The 27,876-nt window shown below is 47.3% G+C and overlaps 1 protein-coding gene across 1 annotated transcript; it reads left to right on the top strand.

Moving 5' to 3' along the window:
- On the top strand, positions 1-27,751 carry CASP10 (caspase 10; the record flags this gene model as incomplete). Its single annotated transcript, XM_080689349.1, has 12 exons — positions 1-347; positions 1,106-1,199; positions 7,389-7,524; positions 8,000-8,080; positions 15,038-15,144; positions 15,689-15,789; positions 17,968-18,454; positions 21,221-21,344; positions 21,749-21,840; positions 24,316-24,424; positions 25,064-25,553; positions 27,595-27,751. The coding sequence occupies 12 exons, from the start codon at positions 1-3 to the stop codon at positions 27,749-27,751; spliced, it is 2,325 nt and encodes a 774-aa protein (XP_080545475.1).
- Between the last annotated feature and the right edge of the window lie 125 nt (positions 27,752-27,876).

Below are 27,876 nucleotides of genomic sequence, written 5' to 3'. Positions count from 1 at the left end.
ATGACATCCCAAGGTCAAGATCTGGACTCCAGTCCAGGCGGGAACAGTGAAGGAGACTTTCGAGAGAAGCTTCAGAGGATTGATTCGGCCCTGGGGAGCCAAGACGTGGAGGGCCTGAAGTTCCTCTGCGTAGGCCTGGTCTCCCACAGGAAGCTGGAGGCGTCCAGCTCAGCCTTGCATCTCTTTGATCATCTCCTGGCAGCGGAGCTGCTGAGTGAAAAAGACCCTTTCCTCCTGGCGGAACTCCTGTACACCATCAGGCAGATCTGCCTGCTGTCCCTCATAGGCTACACCAAAGAGCAGGTGGAGGGCTTGCTGCCCACCCAGAGGAGGGTATCTCTGTTCAGGTGAGCAGGGGTTGGTGGGAAGGACGGAGGGCTCCATCTAGTGGGCATTCTGGCCTTTGGGCTTTGAAAGGAAGTTGGAGCTGAGGGCTCCTTCTTTTCTGCCTGCTTGAGATTTTAAGTCAGGAGAATCTAAGTCAGGAGAATGCTCGATCTCTGTTGCTGAGGAATTCAGTGGCTCTGGAGGCCAGCAAGCTCCTGACCCAGCTCTGGGCGTGGGTGGGCAGCCCCCTTTGTTTAGCTTCTTGCTCTCCCAGGTCCAGGAAGCCCATGAGGCTTTTCTTGGTCTCTAGCTTCTTTCCACAGTTTTCTCTGGTGTATCTATTTACAGCCAGGGATCTTAGTAGATATAAACACTTGGAGTCAAGTAAGCAACATGAAGCCCAGTGGAGCACACCTGTAATCCCAGCACTTGGGAGGCTGAGACAGGAGAATTTCAGGTTTGAGGACAGTCTCAGCAACTTACTGAGCCCCTGTTTCGAAATAGTAAAAAAAATGGCTGAGAGTATAACACTCTTGGGTGCAATTCCCAACACACACACACACACACACACACACACACACACACACACACAGAGAGAGAGAAAAAGGTTACTTAGAGGATTAAAGTTTTCATTTTTGAATCTATAGAATGAGAAGTATAATTGTCCACTCCTCATGTCAATCATCCAAATGACAGTAACATGTGTGAAAGCCCTTGATCTACTTCGTGTCCTCTGCAAATGTAAGGCTTCATTTGTCTTTTTGGATGTGTGCCTTAGACACCTGCTCTATGAACTGTCAGAAAGCATCAGCTCAGAAAACTTGCACCACATCAAGTTCCTTCTGAGAGGCAAGATTTCAAACACCAAAATGGTGAGTGGGCCTGCAGCACGGGTCTGGCGCACACCGTCTTCATGCTGTTAGGAAGATGTAGGGAGGGCTCTGGGGAGGTGTGGTTTTGAGGGAGGCAGCACCAGGCTCGGTTCTTGCTACTACCCTGTGATATGGGCAAGTGATTGAATCCTGACTCTGTCTTCCTTGTTTATCAAACTGTGGATAGTCATACCGCTTCCTTCAAGAACTGTTGGATTCAAAGAAATAATGTGCAATCTGCCTGAGCAGAAGGCCTATACTTGGCACTGAAACTTTGTAGTAAATGCTATTGCTGACAGCCACTGTGTTTTGATATAATAATTGTCTGGAGTACAGGACATGTGGCGGTGGTGACAGTGGTCAGGCGGGAATTCTGTGTTCCTTAACTTCAGCTGAGGGTGTGGAGGAGCCTGTGATCCTCTTGTCTCAGTCCCAAGCGCTGCCATCACAGGAGTGCGCCGCCGTGCCTGGCTGACTTCTTTCATTTCTTTTAGAGCCCTGAGGGATCTCAGCCTCTTGTGTTCTTCTGATTAGTCACCTCCTACTCTCCCTCTTGGGTTTTCTTTGTCCCAATATTGTCTGTGAATCCTGTGGGGCTGGGGCTGAGTCTTGCCCATTATTATATAGTGGGAACTTGCAGAATCTGTTCCCACAGGGTGCTCAGTGATGGGGGTGAACACACAGGTGGACAGCACGGGCGGCAGGGTGGGGATCCTCCCTTTCTCTTTCACAGAAAGCTGCCTGTAGCCTTGTTTTTTAGTTTGTTTGTTTGTCGCAATATTAGGAATGGAACCCAGGCCTTTGCACTTGCTGGGCCAGTGTTCTACCATAGAATTACATCTCAAGCTCAATTTATAAACTTCCTGCCTAGCCCTAGAATACTTCCTTTTTCTAAGTCCTGGTTTCTTTTAATTAAAAACTATTTCAAGACCACAAACTAGCTGCTGAGGATGCTCATTGCTTCTGGGTGAATAATTGCTCCTGGGTTACTGTTGTTGTTTCCCCCAAAGGACAATAGAGCTAGGAAAGTGTGTGTGTGTGTGTGTGTGTGTGTGTGTGTGTGTGTGCGTGCGCGCGCGCGCGCGTGCGGGCATGCACATATATATGAGAATTTTTGTTTTGATGTAAACTCTCACATGAATTCACACTTCTATTTTCAGTTCAAATTCAAGTCTCCTCCGTTTTACTTAATGTCTTCTATATTTACTTGTATCTCCTTTTCTCCACAACTGAGAATCCTGGCTCTCAGGGCAAAGAAGATGACAGAATTAGAATGTTATATAATCTTCTTTTATTCCATTTCAAAAATATGATGGTATCAAAACATCAATACTAAGCTGGGTGTGGTGGCGCACACTTGTAATCCCAGGACCTGGGAGGCTGAGATGGAAAGATCTCAGTTTGCAGCCAGCCTCAGCTACTTAGTGAGGCCCTCTGCAACTTAGTGAGACTCTGTTTCAAAATAAAGAATAAAAAATAGGTCGGGGGGGGGGTGTAGCTCAGAGGTAGACTGTCCCTGGGTTCTATCACCAGTACCGCCAAAAAAATCAATATTCATACTTCTATCACCAATAAGATTATTAAAAATTGTTGGAATATTATTTTGCACGTGTCATACCCATTCTCTCCCCATGGTTTTCGAGATGAAGTGTCTGCATTGGTAGAGCATGCAGCTGTTATAGGTGACACTCCCTCTTCTCTCTTTTAATTCACATTTGGTCCTTATTCTATAAGTATATCTACATCTATATATATATACACACACACACACACAAACATATTTCAAGAGTTCTTGGAGAATTCAAAGATTGGAGATTTTTTCTTTAGCTAATTTTTTATTATATAGAAAGCACTGTAAAGGTATCCTGTGGCTGCCAGGGCATTTCAGTGCTCATATTTGCAGCGATGCAGATCAACTACCTGCTAAACTGAGAGCATTTTACTTTAAATGCAGAATTTGTCAACACCGGAGGAGATTCTTTTTTTTTTTTTTTTTTTGGTGGTATTGGGGGTGGAACCCAGAGGCTTTCTACCTCCGGGCTATACTCCCAGACCTTTTTTATATTTTATTCGAAAACAGGGTCTCACTAAGTTGCTGAAAGCTTCACTAAGTAGCTGAGGCTGGCTTTGAACCTGTGCAATCCTCCTGTCTCAGCCTCCCAAGCGCAGGGATGACAAGTGTGCGCCACCACGCCCAGCCCGGAGGAGATTCTTGCAGTTTGGGAAGCTCTGCGGGAGATTCTGATAACATCCTCGTCTCCCCCAACTTGGGGCTTCTCCCAAGTTTTTCCGTGCCTAGTGTGTAAATAAAATGAGACCTCTTGAATCCTTACTCTGGGCAAAGCGGGGTGGGGAGGGAGAGGTGAGAGGGGCGTTTGCTAGAGCCCCTGATGTGCTCAATGCCACATGGTGGCGGCTTTCCACTAAGAAAACCCGGGATGTGTTCTTTCTGTTTGGGTTGCCCAGATCCTAGACCTGTCTGAAGGTGTGTGTTCCTGCAGGATCCCTTTCATGGTCAGAATCGTTCCAGACATTTTTCTCCCTGCTCAGTTAGCTTTTCGATCAAGAAAGGCCCATGCTCAGGCAGCCACATGGCTTCGGCTGTTTCCTCAGGCCCACAGTACAAGGAAAAGTCTTATGTGTTCAGCGCTGGCAGGGACCTGGTCGGGTCCAGGAAAACTGCACTTCCTTCTTGGTTCAGATGATCTGTTTCCTCTCCAGGAATTCTGATCCCTCATGTCAGAATCATGGCTGAGCTCTGTGCCTCAGATAATGGGGGTTTATCTGTATTGGACTTTGAGATCAGGCCAGCCTTCTGAAGTACACAGAGGACAGCCTCTAAGCAGCCCAGAGGAGTTTCTCACCCAGGCTTACTGGGGCTGCATGATCTGCTATTGCAATCACAAAAGATATCACAGGAGACATTACAGCCACTGAAGGAGGACCCAAACACCCCTCAGCGGAAAGGGCAAGGTTCTCAGTTCATATGGTCTTTTCATGGAACAAAATTATCTTATCTTTTTTTCTTTTTTTGAGACGGGGTTTTGCTGAATTGCTCAAGCTGGGTTTGAATGTATGATCTTCCAGCCCCAGCCCTGCTAGCTACTGGGATTCCAGGTGGTGCCATCGCCTCTGGTCAAAAATGACCTTGTAGGATGTTCTGGACTTCTGCTTTTATAGCTTTTGTGCACACTTAAGCATAGTAGCCTGCACACTTCTGAGAGACCTGAACGTTCTCAGCATGGTCACCAGCACAGCTGGTTGGATGTGGAGGAAGCCACACCCAAACCCACTAGCTTTTACAGAAGAAACAAAAGAACTTTGGGACTTTTCCTGGTGTGTTTGAGGTGTTCTTAAACTAATAGATTCTGTTTAAGTTGTGTGTGTGTGTGTGTGTGTGTGTGTGTGTGTGTGTGTGTAACAGTCATTACCAAACATCTAATAAATTTTTTTACAGAGTATAAACTTTTCCATCGTTGTTTTTGGAAATCATGTCTTGGTTCCTTTTTCTCCTGGTAGGCTGTTGTCAAGACACAAATTTCAGTGTCGGGATTCTGAGAGATCTCAGTGTTCACACATTGCAGTAGATCCTCGTAGGGTGTGGGTAGAGAATTTCTTGCAACCTGTTTGCCCAGCTGATTAGCTGATTAGTTGGGGAGGCATCTCCTGCTTCCCGTCTCCCCTCCTGTTTTATTCCCTCCTAGCTGGAGTGCTGGGCTGCAGGGGCCATGCAAGCTCCTTAGCTTTTTTTGGTTCTCCTATCCATCTATGGAATTTCTTAAAAAGTGATTCTCTCTTATTCGACCAAATGAGGACAGAAACCAGTTATGACTTTGAAACTTTGGTCTTTCTTCAGGTCATTTGTATTTTGAGTGCCTTGTTTGAAAACTAACTCTCTCTCTCTCTCTCTCTGTCCTTTTTCTTCTTTATGTTACTGCTTTATCCTTCTCCTTCCCTTACTGCTCAATTATCTTTTCTTTTGTTCTCTCTCTTTGTCTGTCTTTCTCTCCTTCCTCTGAGGACTTAACCTAGGAAAGTTCTATCTACAAGCTACGCTCTCAGCCCTCTTTTCTTTCCTTCCTTCTTTTTTTTTTTTTTTTTTTTTGCGGTACTGGGGATGGAACTCAGGGGCATTCTACCTCTGAGCTCCACCCCTAGCCCTAATTTTTTAGTCCTTTTACTTTTTTTTTTTTTTTTTTGTGGAACTGGGAATGGAACCCAGGGGCCCTCTACCTCTGGGCTACACTCCCAGACCTATTTTATATTTTATTTGGAGACAGGGTCTCTTAAGCCAGCTGAGGCTGGCTTCGAACCTGCTCGATCCTCCTGTCTCAGCCTCCCAAGCGCGGGGATTACAAACGTGCGCCACCACGCCCGGCCTGTCCTTTTACTTTTGAAACAGAGTCTCACTGAGTTGTAAAGAGCCTCACTAAGTAGTTGAGGCTGTTCGTGAACCGCAATCCTCTGGTCTCAGCCTTCTGAATGCTGAGATTACAAGCGTGTGCCACCATGCCCAGCTGATTTTTTCTTTTGAAACAGGATCTCATTAAGTTTCTAAAGGCCTTGCTAAGTTCTTGAGGCTGGATTTTAACTTTTAATCCTCCTGTCTCAGTACTGGGTTCATAGGCATGCAGTACTACACCGGGTTCCCTTTATAAACTTTAGACTATTCACCATGGGAATTTGAGCCTTGGTTCCCAGATCTCACTGGCCAGTGCATATGTTTGCAGTTAGATGGTATTCAGAGGTTTTCTCTCTAATTTCTGTTTTCTGTTGGCTATAATACAATTTTGCTTATAGTTTTTATAGCCAGATTAATATTTTGAGAAGTTAATTAATGACTAAAGAGATTATTCAGTGTTAAAGTAATGTTAGCCATTTCTAGGCCAGTGCATGATAACTTAAACCTTGTTTTAAAATAAAAAATAAAAGCCAGGCACATTGGCACATGCTTGTAATCCCAGTGCTTGCGAGGCAGAGACTGGAGGATCCCAGATTTGTGGCTAACCTTAGCAACTTTGTGAGGCTCTCAGCAACTTAGTGAGACCCTGTTCCAATACAAAAAATAATATAGGCCTGGGGGGAGTAGGTCAAAGGTAGAATGCTCCTGGGGTTAGCCCCTGGTGCCACAAAATAAATAAATAAATAAATAATAAATAATAAAAATTAAAAGGGCTAGAAATGCATATATGAGGGGGAATGCCCCTTGACTCAATTCCCAGGAACATAATATAATGATGATGATGATGATAACAATAATAACCATAAAAATAGCCAATTTGTAATACCTTCTTCAGGAAAACTTTGTGTATTTTTTCTTTTAAAATGCCAAATATTAAGCCGGGCGTGGTGGTGTACACTTGTAATCCCCGCACTTGGGAGGCTGAGACAGGAGGATTGCACGAGTTCAAAGCCAGCCTCAGCTACTTAGTGAGGCTTTCAGCAACTTAGTGAGACCCTGTTTCCAAATAAAATATAAAAAAGGTCTGGGAGTATAGCCTGGAGGTAGAAAGCCTCTGGGTTCCACCCCCAGTACCACTAAATAAATAAATAAGAATAAAATGCCAAATATGAAATTCTTTCCAAATATTTTCCCCTTCATTTCTTTGGGGTTCCTCTTCGCCAGTTCCCTAATCAACTATATCACTTGTGGCTGAGTTAGAGGCAATATAGTCCACTGGCTGTTAAGACAAATGTTGTGGAGAGAAATACACCAAGTGCTGTGTGCACACATGAATGTATTGCTTTGAATTTCACTATGACTTATTATTACAATGCACCAATAAAGGTATATTAAAAAAGACAAACTTTGACATCAGGTAGCACTAGCTCTGTCATTTATTGGCTCTGTGACCCTGAGCAAATTACTGCACCTCTCTGTATTTCAGTGATTTCATCTTTATAGTGGAGATTATAACAGTATCTACTACGTATTGTTTTGAAGATAATATACACAAGTCCTGTGCCTGGTGTGTAGAAAGTTGCATATATTTGGTACCCGGAATAATATAGATTATAGAGAGATTGGCTTGGTAATTCCTCTTTCCAATACTGTTGAGCTCCTTGAGGGCAGACATTACCCCTTATTTTTCATTGCAAAACCTGGGGCCAGTGTCCATGCATGGAGTGTTTAACAGGTGAATGGGAGTTCAGTAATAAGTAAAAATGACTCCACTGGTTCTCTTATAGACTTGTCTAGAGATATTGGAATTTCTGGAGCAACAAGATGAAATTGATGAAGATAATCTGACATTATTGGAGGACACCCTCAAAAACACTGTACCTTGCCTTATGAGAAAGATAGAGAACTATAAAAGAGAGAAGGGTATGTAGCTTGTTCTTGCTTATCTTCACCATACCATAAAGCCTTAAACCAACTGGCAGTGTGTGACGTTTACCTACTGTTGTCATATTATTGTCTTAAGAAAGCCACAAATCTCTGCATTCACTTACTCAGTACATGTTTATCGAATTCATACTTTGGCTCAAGCACTGTTTTATAAGCTGGAGGTAGAACAAGTTACACAGCAAAGCTCCCGCTCTCTTGGGCCTTATTTTCCTGTGTGGGAAAGTAGTCTTAGACAAATGAATAGAACAGTTATTTAGCTAGCTCATGCTTTTAACAGCAAATTGTTAAAAATGGAATAACATAAGAAAGAAGGGACCATGGGGTTCAGAATGGGGTCTCTGGGGTCATGCTGCCAGGATTCCACTTTGTGGCCCCTTCCTTAGCCTTTCTGAGTCTCACTTTTTCCATCTCTAGAGTGGGCTTAATAATAGCACTGTGCATGTTTTGGTAGGATTGAATGGGCTCATTCCTATGAAGCGCATGTCTGGTGTGGAGGAAGCCTTCAGTACACGCTGCAGTCGTGACCGTGCTTGTCAGGAAGGGAGTCACAGAGACTTTCATTTCCCTGAAATTATCAGAGATCTTTTCTTCCTTTTTTTTTTTTTTCATCTGTCTTATAAAGGTAGTTTTGCTGTGATGTTAAATAAAGGTAGAAACACGGGATAGAAATCACACCCAGCTGCTTCTCATGTGTCAAAATGTTAAATGTTTATGTATTTCTGAGTCCTTTTCTCCAGTGTTAAATAAAAGCTATACTTAAGAACTTCTGAATAGCTTCAGGAAGCTCTTCTGCCACACTCATAATTTAGTTCAGTGAACGACCTTGTGTGCAAACTTCCTTAGAAAGCAAAAACTACTTAACAGGAAACTTCTAAGAGTTCGGTAAAGACAAAACGAAGTGAGGAACAAAATATACGGTTGTTAAATTTATAAATTCTCAAATGATAACCAAACAATACATTTATCAAGCAATAGAGAAAGCGATAAATAAATGTATAATTTAAATAAAAGTTGTGATAAATACAGTTCTTACCGTCAAGGTATCAGGTAAGAATGACAAACAAAAAGCAGGAAGTTGGTCTGGAAAGTGTCAGGAAGCCTCCCTGAACTCTGAACGCTGCGTCTTATCCGGTCATATCGTTGTTTTCCGTAACGCCTCCCAGCCACAGTAGGCACAGGGCAGGTGAGGAGGTCGGAAAATGCTGGACTCTGCGACGTGGGAACTGGTTTCTGTGTAGCTCATGCTCACCTTTGCCTCGATGATTTCTTGAGGGCTGAGCTTTGAAACCTACAAGTGTATGACTTCTTTTGGATGTCAGCCTTTATTAATATTTTAATATTGGCTTTCCACAGCCTTGAGTTTGTGCCTAATTGTGCTTTAAGGTGAAAGGTTGTCAAGCACAAAAGAATTTCAAATTAGGTATTAAAATGATATCTGTAATTATAATGAAATTAAATAAAAATTCAAATAGTGAAAACAGTATAGAATGTAGAAAGTAAAAGTCTTTCTCTTCTCTTTCCTCCATTGTCTCCCCATTCCTCAGAGAAAACACTGTTTTCTCTGAGGAATGTATTGTTTTAGATTTTCTTCTGTATAGAAACAATATATGCAATATAAATGAGGCCATGCTAATCATATTTTAACTTGCTTTTTTCCACCTAATATAGTAGACATTTTCCATGAATGTAATGGAGATATACCTATCTCATTTTTATTAGTAGTATTATAGAAGTCCACATAAATTCTGAAATGGTATTTGGTAAAATATAATAGTTTTTAGGGGCTAGTAAAATTATAATAACGAAAACAGAAAAAAGAACACATAACAATGAAATAATAATGACAATAAAACTAATTTATAAACTTACACTTTTTTTTTTTTTTTTTGGTGGTACTGAAGGTGGAACCCAGAAGCTTTCTACCTCCAGGCTATACTCCCAGACCCATTTTATATTTCATTTGGAAACAGGGTCTCACTAAGTAGCTGAGGCTGGCTTCAAACCTGTGCGATTCTCCTATCTCAGCCTCCCAAGCGCAGGGATTACAAGCGTGCGCCACCACGCCTGGCAAGTTTACACTTTTATGGGTACAGTGAATGCCATTGTAAATTTATAATTCTCTTTTATTTTTTATTTTTTTTTTTAATTAATTTATTTTTTAAATTGGTGCATTGTAGTCATATATCAATCACATTGGAGTACAAGACTTGAGAGGATATACAAGCACACATCATCCAATTAGCCCTCCTCCAGCCCCCGTCCCATTCCCTCCCCCTCCCTCCATCCCACACTTCTTTGGTGATTTACTTTGATACATTTGTTTATGTACCTCCTGCATTTTAAAGAGGCTCCGTCCTCCAGTATTACATACCCTCTGATTGATCACATTAGTTGCTTCACTATAGGGCCCTTTCTATAGCTCAACCTCTTCCTGTTGCCCTTTTCCTCCTAGTTATTGCTGATTAAGAGAAGCGTCTGATTTATATTTTCTGCGATATTTCTCTGTGCATGCTGCGTTGCAAGTACCAATCCCACTCTTGATGGTCCCAGTAGTGGCCTGGCTACTCAGTGGACTGATCCAGACCTCGCTGGCTCACGCAGCGGCCTTGCCTCATGGGAGGACCCAGTTCTGGTCTCGCTGGCCCCTGAACCGGTCAAACCCCTAAGCTGGCTTTGGTCCCGACCTTGGAGGCCGCAGGAGTGAACTTGCCTAACGCCAGGCTCCGATGCTGACCATTGGCCCCTGCACCGGTCTAACCCCTTGGCAGGATTCCAATCCCGGTCTCGGAGGCCCCAGCACTGGTAATGCCTCAAGGCAGGCTCCGATGCCGGCCTCACTGGCCCCAGCACCGGCCTAACCCCTTGACAGGCTCTTATCCTGGCCTCAGAGGCCCCAGTACCGGCCTTGCCTCATGGCAGGCTCCGATGCCGGCCTCACTGGCCCCAGCACCGGCCTAACCCCTCGGCAGGCTCTTATCCTGGCCTCGGAGGCCCCAGTACCGGCCTTGCCTCACGGCAGGCTCTTATCCTGGCCTCGGAGGCCCCAGTACCGGCCTTGCCTCACGGCAGGCTCCGATGCCGGCCTCGCTGGTCCCAGCACCGGCCTAACCCCTCGGCATGCTCCGATCCCGGCCTCGGAGGCCCCAGGACTGGTCATGCCTCACGGCAGGCTCCGCTGCCGGCCTCGTTGGCCCCAGCACCGGCCTAACCTCTCGGCAAGCTCTTATCCTGGCCTCGGAGGCCCCAGTACCGGCCTTGCCTCAAGGTAGGCTCCGATGCCGGCCTCGCTGGCCCCAGCACCGGCCTAACCCCTCAGCAGGCTCTTATCCTGGCCTCGGAGGCATCAGTACCGGCCTTGCCTCACGGCAGGCTCCGATGCCGGCCTCACTGGCCCCAGCAGCGGCCTAACCCCTCGGCAGGCTCCGATCCCGGCCTCAGAGGCCCCAGTACTGGCCTTGCCTCAAGGCAGGCTCCGATGCCGGCCTCGCTGGCCCCAGCACCGGCCTAAACCCTCGGCAGGCTCTTGTCCTGGCCTCGGAGGCCCCAGTACCGGCCTTGCCTCACGGCAGGCTCCGATGCCGGCCTCGCTGGCCCCAGCACCGGCCTAACCCCTTGGAAGGCTCTTATCCTGGCCTCGGAGGCCCCAGTACTGGCCTTGCCTCACGGCAGGCTCCGATGCTGGCCTCGCTGGCCCCAGCACCGGCCTAACCCCTCGGCATGCTCCGATCCCGGCCTCGGAGGCCCCAGCACTGGTCATGCCTCACGGGAGGCTCCGCTGCCGGCCTCGTTGGCTCCAGCACCGGCCTAACCCCTCGGCAAGCTCTTATACTGGCCTCGGAGGCCCCAGTACCGGCCTTGCCTCACGGCAGGCTCCGATGCCGGCCTCGCTGGCCCCAGCACCGGCCTAACCCCTCGGCAGGCTCTTGTCCTGGCCTCGGAGGCCCCAGTACTGGCCTTGCCTCACGGCAGGCTCCGATGCCGGCCTCGCTGGCCCCAGCAGCGGCCTAACCCCTCGGCAGGCTCCGATCCCGGCCTCGGAGGCCCCAGCACTGGTCATGCCTCAAGGCAGGCTCCGATGCCGGCCTCGCTGGCCCCAGCACCGGCCTAACCCCTTGGCAGGCTCTTATCCTGGCCTCGGAGGCCCCAGTACTGGCCTTGCCTTACGGCAGGCTCCGATACCGGCCTCGCTGGCCCCAGCACCGGCCTAACCCCTCAGCAAGCTCTTATCCTGGCCTCGGAGGCCCCAGTACTGGCCTTGCCTCACGGCAGGCTCCGATGCCGGCCTCACTGGCCCCAGCACCGGCCTAACCCCTCGGCAGGCTCTTATCCTGGCCTAGAGGCCCCAGTACCGGCCTTGCCTCAAGGCAGGCTCCGATGCCGGACTCACTGGCCCCAGCACTGGCCTAACCCCTCGGCAGGCTCTTATCCTGGCCTCGGAGGCCCCAGTACCAGCCTTGCCTCACGGCAGGCTCCGATGCCGGCCTCGCTGGCCCCAGCAGCGGCCTAACCCCTCGGCAGGCTCCGATCCCAGCCTCGGAGGCCCCAGCACTGGTCATGCCTCGAGGCAGGCTCCGATGCCGGCCTCGCTGGCCCCAGCACCGGCCTAACCCCTCGGCAGGCTCTTGTCCTGGCCTCGGAGGCCCCAGTACTGGCCTTGCCTCACGGCAGGCTCCGATGCCGGCCTCGCTGGCCCCAGCAGCGGCCTAACCCCTCGGCAGGCTCCGATCCCGGCCTCGGAGGCCCCAGCACTGGTCATGCCTCAAGGCAGGCTCCGATGCCGGCCTCGCTGGCCCCAGCACCGGCCTAGCCCCTTGGCAGGCTCTTATCCTGGCCTCGGAGGCCCCAGTACCGGCCTTGCCTCACGGCAGGCTCCGATGCCGGCCTCGCTGGCCCCAGCACCGGCCTAACCCCTCAGCAGGCTCCGATCCCGACCTCGGAGGCCCCAGCACTGGTCATGCCTCAAGGCAGGCTCCGATGCCGGCCTCGCTGGCCCCAGCACCGGCCTAACCCCTCGGCAAGCTCTTATCCTGGCCTCGGAGGCCCCAGTACCGGCCTTGCCTCACGGCAGGCTCCGATGCCGGCCTCGCTGGCCCCAGCACCGGCCTAACCCCTCGGCAGGCTCTTATCCTGGCCTCGAGGCCCCAGTACCGGCCTTGCCTCAAGGCAGGCTCCGATGCCGGCCTCGCTGGCCCCAGCACCGGCCTAACCCCTCAGCAGGCTCTTATCCTGGCCTCGGAGGCCCCAGTACCGGCCTTGCCTCACGGCAGGCTCCGATGCCGGCCTCACTGGCCCCAGCAGCGGCCTAACCCCTCGGCAGGCTCCGATCCCGGCCTCAGAGGCCCCAGTACCGGCCTTGCCTCAAGGCAGGCTCCGATGCCGGCCTCGCTGGCCCCAGCAGCGGCCTAACCCCTCGGCAGGCTCCGATCCCGGCCTCGGAGGCCCCAGCACTGGTCATGCCTCAAGGCAGGCTCCGATGCCGGCCTCGCTGGCCCCAGCACCGGCCTAACCCCTCGGCAGGCTCTTGTCCTGGCCTCGGAGGCCCCAGTACCGGCCTTGCCTCAAGGCAGGCTCCGATGCCGGCCTCGCTGGCCCCAGCACCGGCCTAACCCCTCAGCAGGCTCTTATCCTGGCCTCGGAGGCCCCAGCACCGGCCTAACCCCTCGGCAGGCTCTTATCCTGGCCTCGGAGGCCCAAGTACCGGCCTTGCCTCATGGCAGGCTCTGATGCCAGCCTCGCTGGCCCCAGCACCGGCCTAACCCCTCAGCAGGCTCCGGTCCCATCCTCGGGGGCCCCAACACTGGCCTTGCCTCACGGCAGGCTCCGATGCCGGCCTCGCTGACCCCAGCACCGGCCTAACCCCTCAGCGAGTTCCGGACCCAACCTCGGAGGCCCTAGCACAAGCCTTGCATCATGGCAGGCTCCAATGCCGGCCTCGCTGGCCCCAGCATCGGTCTAACCCCTCTGCAGGTTCCAATCCCGGCCACGGAGGCCTCAGTAGTGGCCCTGCCTCACAGCAAGCTCCGATGTCGGCCACTGGCCCCGGCGCCCGCCTAACCCCTCAGCAGGTTCCGATCACTGTCTCTGTGGTTAGTATTTCAAAGGTTCCAGTTGTAATGTATCAGATCTCTGCCTCCCCCGAATATTGGCCACTGGGATTGCCACTGCCTCCACCGTTTCAAATCCTTCCCAGGCTCTTTTTCCACTCTGAATGTTGTCCAGTGTTCCTAAGCATGCGTGATGGTAGCATTCGACATTTGGTGTAATTTCTCCAAAAAAATAAAGTTGGTAAGATCCGGTTTCTGCTTCTCCTGAATACAAGTCTCTACCACCATCGCGAAGAACTCTTTCAACACCGCATTTCTCCTTGGTCTCCGCTAAACTCTCTCCTTATATGTGATGTCTGAGATTCTTAACAATATAGAGAAATAGCAGTCCTCTTTCACGGCGAATTTTTCCATAAGTTCCAGTGCATTTAGATAAGTTTTGTCTGCATCTCCAGTGTCCTGGCATCCATAACGGCTTTCTTACCACCTCTCCGATATTTTTCTTTATCTTTTTCTGTTCTGGGCCCGGTTTCTCCAGGGGTCTGGCGTGCTACTCGCAGTTCGGCCGGGACCCAGAGTCCCGCGATCCAGGCCCCGGCTGGCGTGCCCTGTACTCGACCCCCGCCCAGAACCCAGCGTCTTACTGGGCCTTGTTTCTCCAGGGGTCTGGCGTGCTACTTGCAGTTCGGCCTGGGGCCCAGAGTCCCGCGACCCGGGCCCCATCTGGCGTGCCCAGCCCGCGACCCCTGCCCATAACCCAGCGTCTTACTGGGTCTGGTTTCTCCAGGGGTCTGGCGTGCTACGCGCAGTTCGGCCCGGGGCCCAGGGTCCCGCGACCCAGGCCCCGGCTTTTGTGCGCCGCGCGCGACCCCTGCCCAGAACCCAGCGTCTTACTGGGCCTGGTTTCTCCAGGGATCTGGCGTGCTACTCGCAGTTCTGCCTGGGGCCCAGAGTCCCGCGACCCGGGCCCCATCTGGCGTGCCCAGCCCGCGACCCCAGCCCAGAACCCAGCGTCTTACTTGGCCTGGTTTCTCCAGGGGTCTGGCGTGCTATGCGCAGTTCGGTCTGGGGCCCAGAGTCCCGCGACCCGGGCCCCATCTCTATAATTCTCTTTTAAATAATTGCTTTTGATGACAGTTTTTGATGGTTTATTGTCTGCGATTCCTGCTAGTCAGAAGATGATTTTGTTTTGTGATATTCATTTATTCATTCATTTTCTTATTTATTTACTTAGTGGTACAGGAGGTTGTACCCAGGGGCATTCTACCTATTAGCTCTACCCCATGCCCTTTTAAAAAAAATTTTATTTTGAAAACATCTCTTACTAAGTTTTGGAGAGTTTTGCCAAGTTGCTGAGGCTGGCCTGGAACCTGCTATCTTCCTGTCTCATACAAGCATGCACCACAATTCTTGGCTGATTTTTGATTTTATAATTTTATTTTCAGCTGCTCAGGAAGCGACATCTCCTGAAGCGAGGGAAAATGAATCATTACCTGGAGAAAAAGAAGTATTTTCTGGATCAGACATTCAAAACCTCCAGACTGCCTTACTGGTAAATTTTATGGTGTGCTAGTCAATGTTTAACAACAACTGGCTCTATATTCCACCTCAATCTCCATTAAAAAGAAAGGGAGGGGGGAGGCAGAGAGAGGGGGAGGGTGGGAGGCAGCGAGCAAGCTGTTTTTTACATTTATTTTTGTGTTGTACTGGGGGTGGAACCCAGGGGCATTCTACCTCTGAGCTACACCCCAGCCCTATTTTTTATTCTTTATTTTGAAACAGGGTCTCACTGAGTTGCAAAGGGCCTCACTAAGTAGCATGGGCCACCACTCCCAGCTCCCCTAGTTCTTTTTTAATTTGAAACATTAAATTGTGAGTTTTGACTTGACCCATGATCTCTCTGTCTCACTGTCTCAAGTTCCCAGTACTGGGATTACAGGTATAAACCATGGCACCTAGATAAGAGAGAGGAGAGAGGAGAGAGGAGAGAGGAGAGAGGAGAGAGGAGAGAGGAGAGAGAGAGAGAGAGAGAGAGAGAGAGAGAGAGAGAGAGAGTCTGATCTTAGCCTTTTCTGTAAATACTCTCACTGTTACAGGCAGCCAAACCAAAGAGCCCACCTAGATCCAGCTGGTTGGATTTGGCTGCCTGCATAAGAAATAAGCAAACAGTGCAAAAAGGAAAGATAAATTTTAGGCAGTATAATCAAGGCGGAGAGAAGCAGCTAGATTTATTTTTCCTGATGGTCTCATGAAAGCAATGACAATTTATGAAAGCAAGATCCAGGTGATGTCCATATGTGGGCTGAGCCAGCCAGAGGACAGCCCCTTTCTGCTTTCTTGGCTCTGTCCACAGTATAAGAAGTTCAGGGTGCTCTGTGTCTTCACCATGCCTGATTTCTAGCAGTCAATATTTTACCCACCAAGTTGTGGATTTCTGAAAATTTGACAATTAGCCTTCACTCACTGGTTTGAGTGGCCTCTAGCACACCCCTTGGTTGCTTTGCAGCAGTGTTCCCCTGTTGTTACCTCTAGGATAAGATGGTCCAGCTTCTGTGTGTACAATCTGTGGGTGGCACAGAGCCCTATGCTTTTGTTTAATATTCTGATGTCATTGCTTTGACATTCTTAATAATGTATGATCAAGGGACTCTGCAAACTTTGTAACTGGTCTACCCAGTTGTAGGGCTGAGCAGTTGACGATGAGTGGAGGGGACATGTTGGGAGGATCTATAGTCTGCCTTTCACAATGTGACAAGCGCTTTGGGGATGCTAAAATTCTTTCCTAAGGGTTGTTTCTTACCAGCATACTTGGGTAGTTAGACTTTGCCAACATCTGTAGGCATCAATGAAATTATCTTGGCCTTATACATTTTTTTTTTTTTGGTTTTCATTCTTTTTTAGTTGTGGTAAATTGTACATATTTAAGACTTACCATTTAAAATTTTTTAAATTGATATATGCACATATACAAAACTTATCATCTTAACAAGTTAAAACAATTATGATTAAATCCATATTACATTAAATTTAACACCTTAACTATTGCTAAATATACAGTTCAGTAGTATTAAATGCGTTGTTGTGTTAAGTACATCCGTCTCCATCACCATTCATCTTCCCTGACTGGAAATTGGTACCCATTTGTTTCAGTCAGCATTCTCATCCCTGTGACCCAAACACCTGATATGCAAAGCTTAGAGGAAGAAGTAGTTTATTTGTTCACGTCCTGGAGATTTCAGTTCGTGTGAGGCTGGCTTCCAAGCAGGAGCTGGGCTGCTGGGGCTCAGAGATTAATGGTGGGGAACAGAGAGGAGGAATGAGCTTGTTATTTGCTGGTGGCAACAGGGAAGAGAGAACAGCTGGAATCTGCAACACCTGCTGGGGGACACACCCCTCCTGGCCACAGCCCAGGAGCCCCTCCCTAGCAAAAAGTCCTGCTTCCAACATGGCGGCCTTGTCTACCAAAAAGAGCAAGTGATCCGTGCAGCTTTATTCTGGCTCAAACACATTTCCCTGTGGTCAAGAAGTCCTAGGGTTTCAACAGGGAGGCATCTCAGTGACAGGCCTCCTGGTGCGGCCACCACGCTGAGGGCTGGTGGAGGTGGAGGCGGGTAGTAGTGGGTGGGGAGAATTATGCAAAAAGATGGATCCTTGAGTTTGTCTTAATTTTGTATTTAACAATATAAGCCAGGTGTGATGGCGCACAGTTGTAATCCTAGCATTCGGCTGAGAAAGGAGAATTGCAGTTCACGGACAGCCTCAGCTACTTACTGATGCCCTTTGCAACTCAGTGAGATCCTGTTTCAAATTAAAAAAAAATAGGGCTGGGGGTGTTGCTTGGAGGTAGAATGCCTATGGGTTCTGTCCCCAGTACCGCAAAAAATAAAAATAAAAATAAATTTAAAAAATTACAAGCTTGTAGTCCCAGTACTTGGAAGGTTAAGACAGGAGGATCACAGGTTCATGGCCAGCCTCAGCAACTTGTGAGACGCTGTAACAAAATAAAGAATAAAATAGGGCTAGGGGTATAGCCCCTGGGTTCCATCCCCAGTACTACACAAACACACAAAGAAAATAAAATTTAAAAAAATTTAATGTTTAGGCCCCAAATAAAAACCATGGAGTCTCTATTGTGTTCTTGCCCTTCTTCCCCTCTGCATCGACAACCAATTTAATTTATTTTTTTCTTTATCCTATTTTTACTTTAAAAAAAACCTTCTCTCCCCTTCGTTACAAAAAGTGATATATTAAAATACTTTTCTACTTTGTTCCTTGGCATGAGTTTCTTCTGGAGAGGGCCAGAGTGGTTGAGCCTCTTCAGTCACCCAGTCTTGTGAACTTCCTACATGTCATGCATCTCTTCTTCCCTCAACAGAAGATTCCCCAGCAAAATGTGCACGCCGGGAGGAAAGGTAGGTGTTTCTAATGCACTTTTCACAACGTGGCTTAGTGAGGCAGGAGTAGATATATTTGATAAATACCAGGCAATTCAAGGCGCCTCGGAACCGACAGTTTATGAATTAGTGGAGATCCTTTCCTGCAGTGCTTCCAGGCGTGCCGAGTGCGTGGACTGTCGCAGGCTTTCTGCGGTGAGCGGGCTGGCTGGTTCCTGCTCTGAAAGCCAGCAGAGCAGATCCAGGAGACTCCAGCAGCTGCCCTCCCTCCGCCCTTCAGAAAGAGGGCACCCCTGTGGGAGCCAAGGAACCCCTGGGGGGCTGAAGCCCCACAGAGACAGCCGAATATGTAGTCTGAGGACCGTCCTGTACAGAGAAGTCAAGGGAACATCCGAGAAGAAAAGAGAGGGAGAAAAGAAAGGTCCAGAGATCTCACGTGGACACGCAGGACCCTCTGCAGCCCTAGAGGTAGCGAGTTGGGCTTTGGCACTGGCTGAGGTGCGAGGCAGGCGCTGCTTCTGAGGGGTCCTGCAGGCTCCCCGCTTCCTCTGCATGAGAGTCCGTCCGTCAGAGTGCAAGCCCAGCTCCGGAGGCTGCTTCTGTTGTCCAGAGCAGAGAGGCAAGAGGGAGGGACACAGCAATGGTGTGTTTAGTGCCCAGAATCGCTGGCCAGAAACCACGACCTTAAGAAACTAGTCCAGGATCTGCCAATGGGCTAAATCTCTTGCATTCACATTTTGTTATTATAATGAAACACCAGCCTCAGGCTACTTAGAAATAATGTTGTATGGTAACCAGGCGAGAATAACTGTCCAAAGCCAATTGTCCGTCCGAAAAGCCACACTTTATTAACAGGTTCGAACCTGGGCCCAAGCACCTCTGCCCAGCAGATAATGACAAAGGCCTCGTATTTTGTTAACCCCCTCCTCATATAGCATCATGTTACAAGGTCATTAGTCATTTTACCAGCCTGGACATTCTTGATATTTATAACTTGTATACTTGAAAGCAACCATAAAGCATACAACTCACATGGGAACAGGGTCCGTCCTCTTATGGTATGTTTACCCAGATGTAGAGGGTTGAGATAGCAGGGGGTGTGTGAACAGGGCTGCTGTTTTCATCTCATCTCTCCCAAGGACAGTGGGGTTTCTTGCCTGGGCTGTCTTTTAACTGTTAATTAAATAGAGGAGCCATACGTGCGTGGTAGCTCACGCTTGTAATCCCAGCATTCGGGAGGCTGAGACAGGAGGATCGCGGTTCGCGGACAGCCTCAGCTACTTAGTGAGGCCCTCTGCAACTCAGTGAGACCTGGTTTCAAAATAAAGAATAAGGAATAGGACAGGGGGTGTAGCTCAGAGGTTGAATGCCCCTGTGTTCCATCCCCAGATCTGCAAAATAAATAAATAAATAAATAAATAAATAAATAAAGGAAATGTGGGAGAGCAGGCTTAGGAACGGTATTTTAAACTAAGCTATAATATCCTGGACATTGTAGAAATTTATAACTTTTATGTTTAAATTGCTTGACGAACCATATATGTTCAGGGGTTTGCAGGGGCTCATAGAAGAGGAGAAGAGGGTCTACCTAACTTAAAACACTTGAAGTAAGGCACAACAATAAGACAAGGCTTATTTGTCTCCCAGTTTGGGAGGTTCCAGGGCTCTGGCATCTGCTCAGTTCTTGGCTATGTGACGTCATGGCAGATAGCAAGTGATTTCACTTTTATTTTGGGGGGTACTGGGGATTAAACCTCCTGGCTACAACCCCAGCTCTTTTTAAATTTCTTTTTTTTGTGTGTGGTACTGGGGTTCCTGGAAGCCCTTCTACCTTAGGGCTACACTCCCAGACCTATTTTATATTTTTTTATTTGGAAACAGGGTCTCTTAAGCCAGCGCAGCCGTCTTTGAACCTGTGTGATCCTCCTGTCTCTGCTTCTCAAGCGCGGGGATTACAAGCGTGCGCCACCACGCCCGGCTTAAATTTCTTATTTTGAAACAGGATCACACTAAGTTTCTGAGGATCTCGCTAAATTGCTAAGGCTGGCTCCAAACTTGCGATCCTCCTGTTTCAGCCTCCCAAGTACTGGGATTATGGGTGTGAGCCATGGCACCTGTCTGTAAGTCATTATATCTTGAGCCAGGAGCGGAGAGAGGACTTGGTAGGGCCAAACTTGGTTTTCATAACAACTCTTGCAAGAGCTGCCTTCTGAGGATCCAGGACCTCCCGTCAGACCCCATCTCCCGAAGCTTCCAAAGCACTTTCTGATACCACCACCCCACAAGCCAAGCCTTCACTCACGATGGGCCCTCGAGGGACACATATTCAGACCATAGCATCTGTGATATGTGAAGTTTATTAGAGCCTATTACTCACTTTATTTTGTCCTGGAATTTAACTGTCAGAGTCCAAGACACACCTTTTGGCTAATCCTACTGTTGTGACGGTGCTTGGTGATTGTTACCCTTGCTCTAGTTATGTGCCGAGCAATCTTCTATGAGGATTTCCAGGGAGTAGCTCATTGGATCCTCTGGTTACCCAGAGACAGGTACTAATGGCATTCTTGCCTTAAACCGAGACCCATGAAGTCTGCTCCTCTCCTGGAGAAACCACAGCTAGAAAGGAGCAGAGCTGGGACTTGAACCCAGCACGGTGTCTGCAGAGCCCACCTTCCAAGCCCTGGCCCTACTGAGTGTACCACATGAGGTCAGACAACCGGTTCACTGCGCTGAAGAACAAGGCGGCTTCTTGCAGCCCCATAGGCCTGCAGTTCCAGGTTTAGGCGTGGCTTCCCCTGAGTGGGACCTTTTCCCAAGGTGAGGAAGAAGGCACAAAAGCCACTGCAGAGGCTCCATTTTGCTGTGTTCGCTGGACTGTAGAGTCCTGGACTCACGCAGCCTGAGCTGAGCCCTGAAGACTGACCCTTAGCCTCACTTGATAACCAACCTGGCTGCAGACAGCAGAGCCTGGCGATTTCTACCACAAACCTGCTAGGAGTGAGAGAAGAAAACAGTTTCATATTATGTTTTTTTGTTATTGTCTTGTGATGAATAACCTATCCTGGGCTTCTATTCCATGCTAGATTATTAATCGGAGAAACCAGAGTGTGCAGGACCCTTCCAAGCAGCACGGCCCTCAGCCAGTAACAAAGGCATAATTTCAGTGTTGCAGACTGCCCTTTGCCCTGTCCAAATTAGGTCTCTGTATTTTTCTCCCTCTCAATGTTTGCCCAGATTTCTTTATATCTAGTGAAAGATAAATCTTACAGCCTAGTCCTACTTGAGGAACCCTTGAGCCGATCCCTTGACCCCTTCTCTGCCAGTGGTGTTGTCTTCCACCCAAACACCAAGACGCAATGTGAGGACACCCTCCTTTCCTGTCATGAAGAGCACAATGGCTACATTTATGTCTTGGGAGTCCCTTGAGAGCAAAACAATTCTTTAGAATTAGGAGCTATTCAAAATTATTAATAAGGTGCCAGGCATGGTGGTACATGCCTGTAACCCCAGTCCTTGGGAGGCTGAGACAGAAAGATTGCAGGTTCGAGCCCAGCCTCAGCAACTTATGGAGACCCTTAGCAACTTAGCAAGACTGTATTTCAAACTAAAAAATAAAAAGGGCTAGGGGTATAGTTCAGAGATTGAATGACCCTGGGTTCAATACCCAGTGCCGAGGGGTGGGGAAGATATGTGTGAGAAATAGGACAGAACTCTAAGTGTTTAGGGAAAGATATTTGAGGAATGTGGGTACTTTCCTTCTAGGTGACAGAACGACAAATCGTGTTCCAGCCTCGGTGTCCACGAAGATGTCGGGCGCCTCTGCTGACCCTCAGAGCTCCGGAGCCAGCACAGAGGTCTGCATGTTTCTTTAGGGGCTCAATACCCAGGGCCCAGCCCTTTCTGGCTTAGAGGGCTCAGCGCATTTCTTTTCTGCCTGGCTGCTTCCTCTCTGTGATCCACCCACATTTCCTTTCTAACGATCACAAGTGTGGGACTATTGCTGGTTTTCTTTCAGGCACGTCCACCCTTTGGGTCGTTTCTGGAGGGGAAATTTCTTTGTTCATCATGTGAAGCTCTACTTTTCTGCTTGCATCAAAGACATAGCACGTTTTCAGATCATTTTAGCTGCACAGTACCTCTGCCAATGCCAACGCTGCTAATCTGTAAGTGCATGCTGTTTACAATAGTTTCAAAAATAATTGCACATATTTAAAAATCTCTACTCTGATTTATGGTATCCAGAAATAAAGGTACATAAGAGATCTCTAAGTTTGCAGAGGAATGAGATCACTCCAGAAGCCTACCATCTAAAAAAATCTCTATCACCGATATTCGTTGCTCCATTAAATCCTTATCCACCTTCTCTTCTCCTTTCTTTCTTTCTTTCTTTCTTTCTTTCTTTCTTTCTTTCTTTCTTTCTTTCTTCCTTCCTTCCTTCCTTCCTTCCTTCCTTCCTTCCTTTCTTTCTTTTTTTTTTTTTGGTGGGCCTGGGGCTGGAACCCAGAGGCATTTGACCTCCAAGCTACACCCTCTGCCCAATTCTTTATTCTTTATTTTGAAACAGTGTCTCACTGAGTTGTGAAGGGCTTCACTAAGGAGCTGAGACTGTCTGCGAACCACGATCCTCCAGTCTCAGTCTCCCAAATGCTGGAATAACAAGCGTGTGCCCCCACGCCCAGCTTTTCTTCTCATTTCCAATCCTAAAAGAAAGATATATTTGCATGTACATACCCTGGATTTGCCAAAGTTAAAATACACATTTTCTTAATTGTAAAAATTGAGAGTCTCCATTCAATTCTCCTGAGTTTTAATCAGGACCTGACATTCTACCTTAGAATTAATCAGTTAATTCCAAAGCAGGGCCAGGATCTTGAGTACGCGCCTCTGGTAGTAGAAGTGTGCTCCTGAAAGAAAGGAAGTGGTTGATCTTTAATGCAAATTTGTAATTTTTTTCTGGGTTCTAGGACTTACCAAGAATCTTTTAAATTGTGTTCAGAGCTTAAGTTAGCAGTGCAGGGTACTCAGAATCTTTGGACACTTTGCATGTGACTTTATAAATCATATGGCATAGATATTTCAAGGGTTTATTTATGTAATCAGTTTTTGGTTTTGTTTTGGTGTTGGGGATTAAATCTAAGGCCTTGTGCATGCTAAGCACAAGCTTTCCCTTTGAGCTACATCCCCAGCCTTTAGGGGTTTAGACCAAATATGGCTTAAAAAACTGGCATTAAGTCAGGCATGGTGGCACACCTTTTTAATCTCAGTGTGTGGGAGGCTGAGAAGGAGGATGGAAGATCTGAGGCCAGTCTCAGCAAGACCCTCAGGAATTTAGAAAGATCCTACTGCAAAAATAAAAAATAAAATTGGACTGGTGGTTAGCTCAGAAATAGAATACCCTCTGGGCTCAATCTTAAGTATCCCTCTACATACACAAAACTGACATTAAGAGATACACCTTGAGTCAGGTGTGGTGGTGCACACCTGTAATACTTGTACCTGGGAGACTGAGGCAGGAGAATCACAGGTTTGATGACAGCCTCAGCAAGTAGAAAGATTCTCAGCAACCTAGTGAGACTGTGTTTCAGAATAAAAATGAGAGTCAAGAGTGGTGGTGCATGCTTGTAATCTCAGCATTTGGGAGGCTGAGTCAAGAGGATCCTGGTTCTTGGACAGCCTCAGCTACTTAGTAAGGCCCTTTGAAACTCAATGAGACCCTATTTCAAAATAATAATAAAAAAAATAGGGCTGGGAGTATAGCTTGGAGGTAGAATGCCCCTGAATTCCAACCCCAGTACTGGGAAAAAAAAGAAAAAAAAAAGAAAGGAAAAGAAAGAAAGGAGAGAGGGGCGGGGAGAAGAAAAAACTGGAGTGGTGGCACATGCTTGTAATCTCAGTACTTGGGGGGCTGAGACAGGAGGATTGCAGGTCAGTCTCAACAACTTAATGAAGTCCTCCACAACTTAGTGAGACCCTGTTTCAAAATAAAAGATACAGTTAAGCTGGGTATATAGCTCAGAGGTACAATGCCCCTGGGTTCAATCCCCAGTACCACAAAAAAAGAATAAATAAATAGATAGATGATAGATAGATAGATAGATAGATAGATAAACATTTTAAAAATAGGGCTAGGGGTGTAGCTTGGAGGTAGAATGCCCCTGGGTTGAATTCCCAGTAAAACACACACACACACACACACACACACACACACATACACACACACAGATATACCCTGCTTTTTCTCAAAATGAACCTACTAGGGGAGGTTAGAAACACTGAATATCCTACAGTAAGGGTCCCTGCTCAGAGTTTGCCAACTCTTCTTACTTAAGGGGGAAGATACGTATAGGATGGATCGGAAACACAGAGGCTACTGTGTGATTATCAACAATCACAAATTCACTAAGCAGGCAGAGAGACGAGGGACCCATAAGGATGCTGGTAAGTCTGGGAGAGTGTATCAAATGCTAGTTGGGGATCTTAAAATCCTTTTCTACCTTCCAGTTTTCTTTCTATAAATGTTGTCTTCCATATAAATGTAAGGATATTATCATAAATGTTTCTGAGCCTCTTGTGTATCCCTGAGGAGGTCCCAGTCTGCCTAGTGATAGATGGGCTCTTGGCTCCTACAACTCTGTGGGTTGAGAGGAGGAAGACATTCTGGGTCCACACTAGGTCTAAGTAGACTAGCTAGCTACATCTAACTAGACTAACTAGACTATCTAAATAGGTCTAGCTAGACTAGCTCTGACTAGGTCTGTGACCCAGGAAGAGTCATAGGGCCTCAGCTTCCTTATTCACCAAACAGGATAGACCCGGTCACTGCTCACTGGCAGGACTGGGTGAAACCATGGGTTCTATGAGAAGGCAGGTTCATTGTAAGATTTCATGAAAGTGAAAAATGTCAAAGCTTCAGGTTACTTGCTGTGCAACTGGTTTTTCAGGGCTGGGGATTGAATGGGAGGTTGCTCTACTACTGACCTGTATTATTTTTATAACTATTAATATTGTTTATTGCCCTCCTTTTATTTTGCTTTGCTTGTTTTCAGTATGTCCCCATTTCTTTCCCTTTTTCCCCAGAGTGCCTGACACGTGTGTTCCAGTGGCTTGGGTTCACAGTACACAAAGCTGATAACGTGACTAAAAGTGACATGAATGAGCTACTGCAGGACTTTAAGAGTCATCCGGGCCACGCTGATGCAGATTGCTTTGTGCTGTGCATTCTGACCCATGGGATATTGGGAGCTGTCTACTCTTCAGATGATTGCCTCATTCCTATTCAGAATATCATATCTCATTTCACAGCCCAGCAGTGCCCGGGGCTAGTTCACAAACCTAAACTCTTTTTCATCCAGGCCTGTCAAGGTAAAGAGGAATCTGCTATATTCAGTGAAGCAGATATCTGGCTCTCTAAGGACGTAGTCCCTTCCCTTCAGGATAGCAATCCCGTTGAGGTCGATTTCCTGGTGGGTCTGGCCATGATCCCAGGTTCTTTGTCCTTTTGGCACGCGGAGAAAGGCAGCTGGTATATACAGTCTCTCTGCAATCATCTGAAGAACTTGGTCCCAAGGTGAGAGTTCTGAGTTGTTCTATCCACCTACCTGTTTATCTCTCCATCTACCCATTTGTTTATCCATTTCTGCATTCCACCTGTTCATTCATCCATTTAACAAATTTGTATTGAGCATAGTCCTGGTAAGAAAGATACAGAATTTTTTTTTTTTTTTTTTTTTTTTTTTTTTTTTTTTTTTGGTGGTACTGGGGTTCCTGGAAGCCCTTCTACATCCAGGCTACACTCCCAAACCTATTTTTGCATTTTTATTTGGAAACAGGGTCTCCTAAGCCAGCACGCGGGACTAGCTTCGAACCTGCGCGATCCTCCTGTCTCAGCCTCCCAAGCGCGGGGATTACAAGCGTGCGCCACCACGCCCAGCAAGATACAGAATTTTAAAAAAAGATATAATCCCTGCTCCCAGTTTGCTCACAAGCCAATGGGATAGACACATAGAGAAGAGCATCTCAGGTGGTAAGTAGACTTTGTGAAGTGCAGGTGTTATGGGAACACGGAGCACCTCACCCAGATTTGGAGGACCATAGGAGGCTTCCAAAGATGACAAGCAGGTGGTAGGCAAAGAATCTGGGGAAAGATGTCCTGGACAGAGGAAACAGCATGGGCGAAGGCATGGGACCTTGTCCCTTCACTTATCAGTTGCTCAGATTTCCCAATGCTTATGTGCTGCCCGCAGCATATTACCTGTCACTACTCTGACGTGCTCCCTCTCTGTGCCTTGGAATGGGCCTACACCAAAGTTCTTTCCTGAACCTCCTTCTCTTTTTCTTCCCTTTTGCCTCCTCCTCCTCCCACTTCTCTTTCTCTTTCCCCTCTTGGCAGCTTTAGCCATACCTAGACACCACTGGCACCTCCACTGAATTGCCTCCCAACTTGCCATCGTGGTCTCCTCATCTCTGAATTGCTGCAGGGCAGAGACCCTATTTTACTTGACTTTATGGCCTTAGAAGCAGACATAGTATCTTACATATTGTTGAGACTGATAAGTATTTGCTGGACCAAGAAATGACTTGAGTTAGCATCATTCACAGCCTGCCAGACATCCTCCCTCTACATTGCCTTTGGACCTCACATTCAGAATGCATCATCTGAATTCATCTTCTCAGCCTTCTCCAAGAGCTCCTGATTCCCCATCTCTAAGAATGGCCATAATGCTCTTCTGGGAATTCTGGATTGGGGCTTTGAATAGACTTTGCTTTTCCTTCCTCTCTACCAACCTCTCCATCCCTACCATTGTCATCGAGGGCCCATGTCTATCACCTTAAGAACAAGGTAGTATTTACTGTGTGCCTACTGTACTGTGCTAGGGAATGAGGTATAGTTGTGAACAAAAGAGAAAAAAAATCTCCTCTCTATGGTATATACAGTCCAGTGACAGGAAGACAAATAATAAAAATATAAGGAAGTAGATATCTAACTTAGTAAGTCAGTAATTTTGGGACTTTGCTGGAATGACATAATTTAATTCTCATAGTAATTCCCAAGATGCATTCTGTTATGGTTCCTATTTTAGGGCTGAGAGAACTGAAGCACAGAGAAGTAAGTAATCTGCTGAGACCATACAACTAGCAAGTAATCGAGCCATAATAGTTTAAAATTGAGTTCAGGTATAATATGTTCTTCCAGTGACATGTATTGCCTACCACCAGAATATTCTAGTAGATATTCTATGTCCTGAAAACCCAGGCTCAAATGCTTCCTTGTCTGTCCTTAGAGCCTTCTCTGCTCCTCGTGGGCAGGAGTACTTTCTTCTTTGAAAATGCAGTGGCTCTTTGGCCTAGTTTCCATAAAGTATTAATAAAATTTTGCCTCTTATTACAAATAGTGTAATATACTGCCCTTGGTCCGTTTTTCATGTTTGCATCCTAACTGTTGAAGTCCAGGAATTATGTCATGTTTATCTTTTTATTTATCCTCAAACATAGGCTAGAAAGGGCATTAGGAATATCACACATATCTGCCACATATCTAGACATCTTCCTACGGTCTAAGATGTGAATCTGATATCTTTCTAAGACCTGGTACATGTTTCTGCCTGCAGACAGGAAGACATCTTGTCCATCCTCATTGCTGTCAACAATTATTTAAGCCAATGTCTGGACAGACATGGAACAAAGAAACAGATGCTCCATCTTGCTTTAACACTGAGGAAAAAACTAGTATTTCCTGTGCCACAAGGAACACTTGAATTCAACTAGAAAGTTCTCATGAACTCACAGACCAGAAAAGAAACCTTTGAGTATATCCGCCAATCTCCTATCCAGCAGATGAATCAGTGATGGATGGTGAGCTGGTCTCCACCTGTTGCTCTAGCAACAAGAAC

Source organism: Muscardinus avellanarius, assembly GCF_963383645.1.
Source record: "Muscardinus avellanarius genome assembly, chromosome: 2".
NCBI classification, from domain to species: Eukaryota; Metazoa; Chordata; class Mammalia; order Rodentia; family Gliridae; genus Muscardinus; species Muscardinus avellanarius.
Note: the sequence above shows the minus strand (reverse complement) of the source record. Positions and strands in the feature narration are given on the sequence as shown.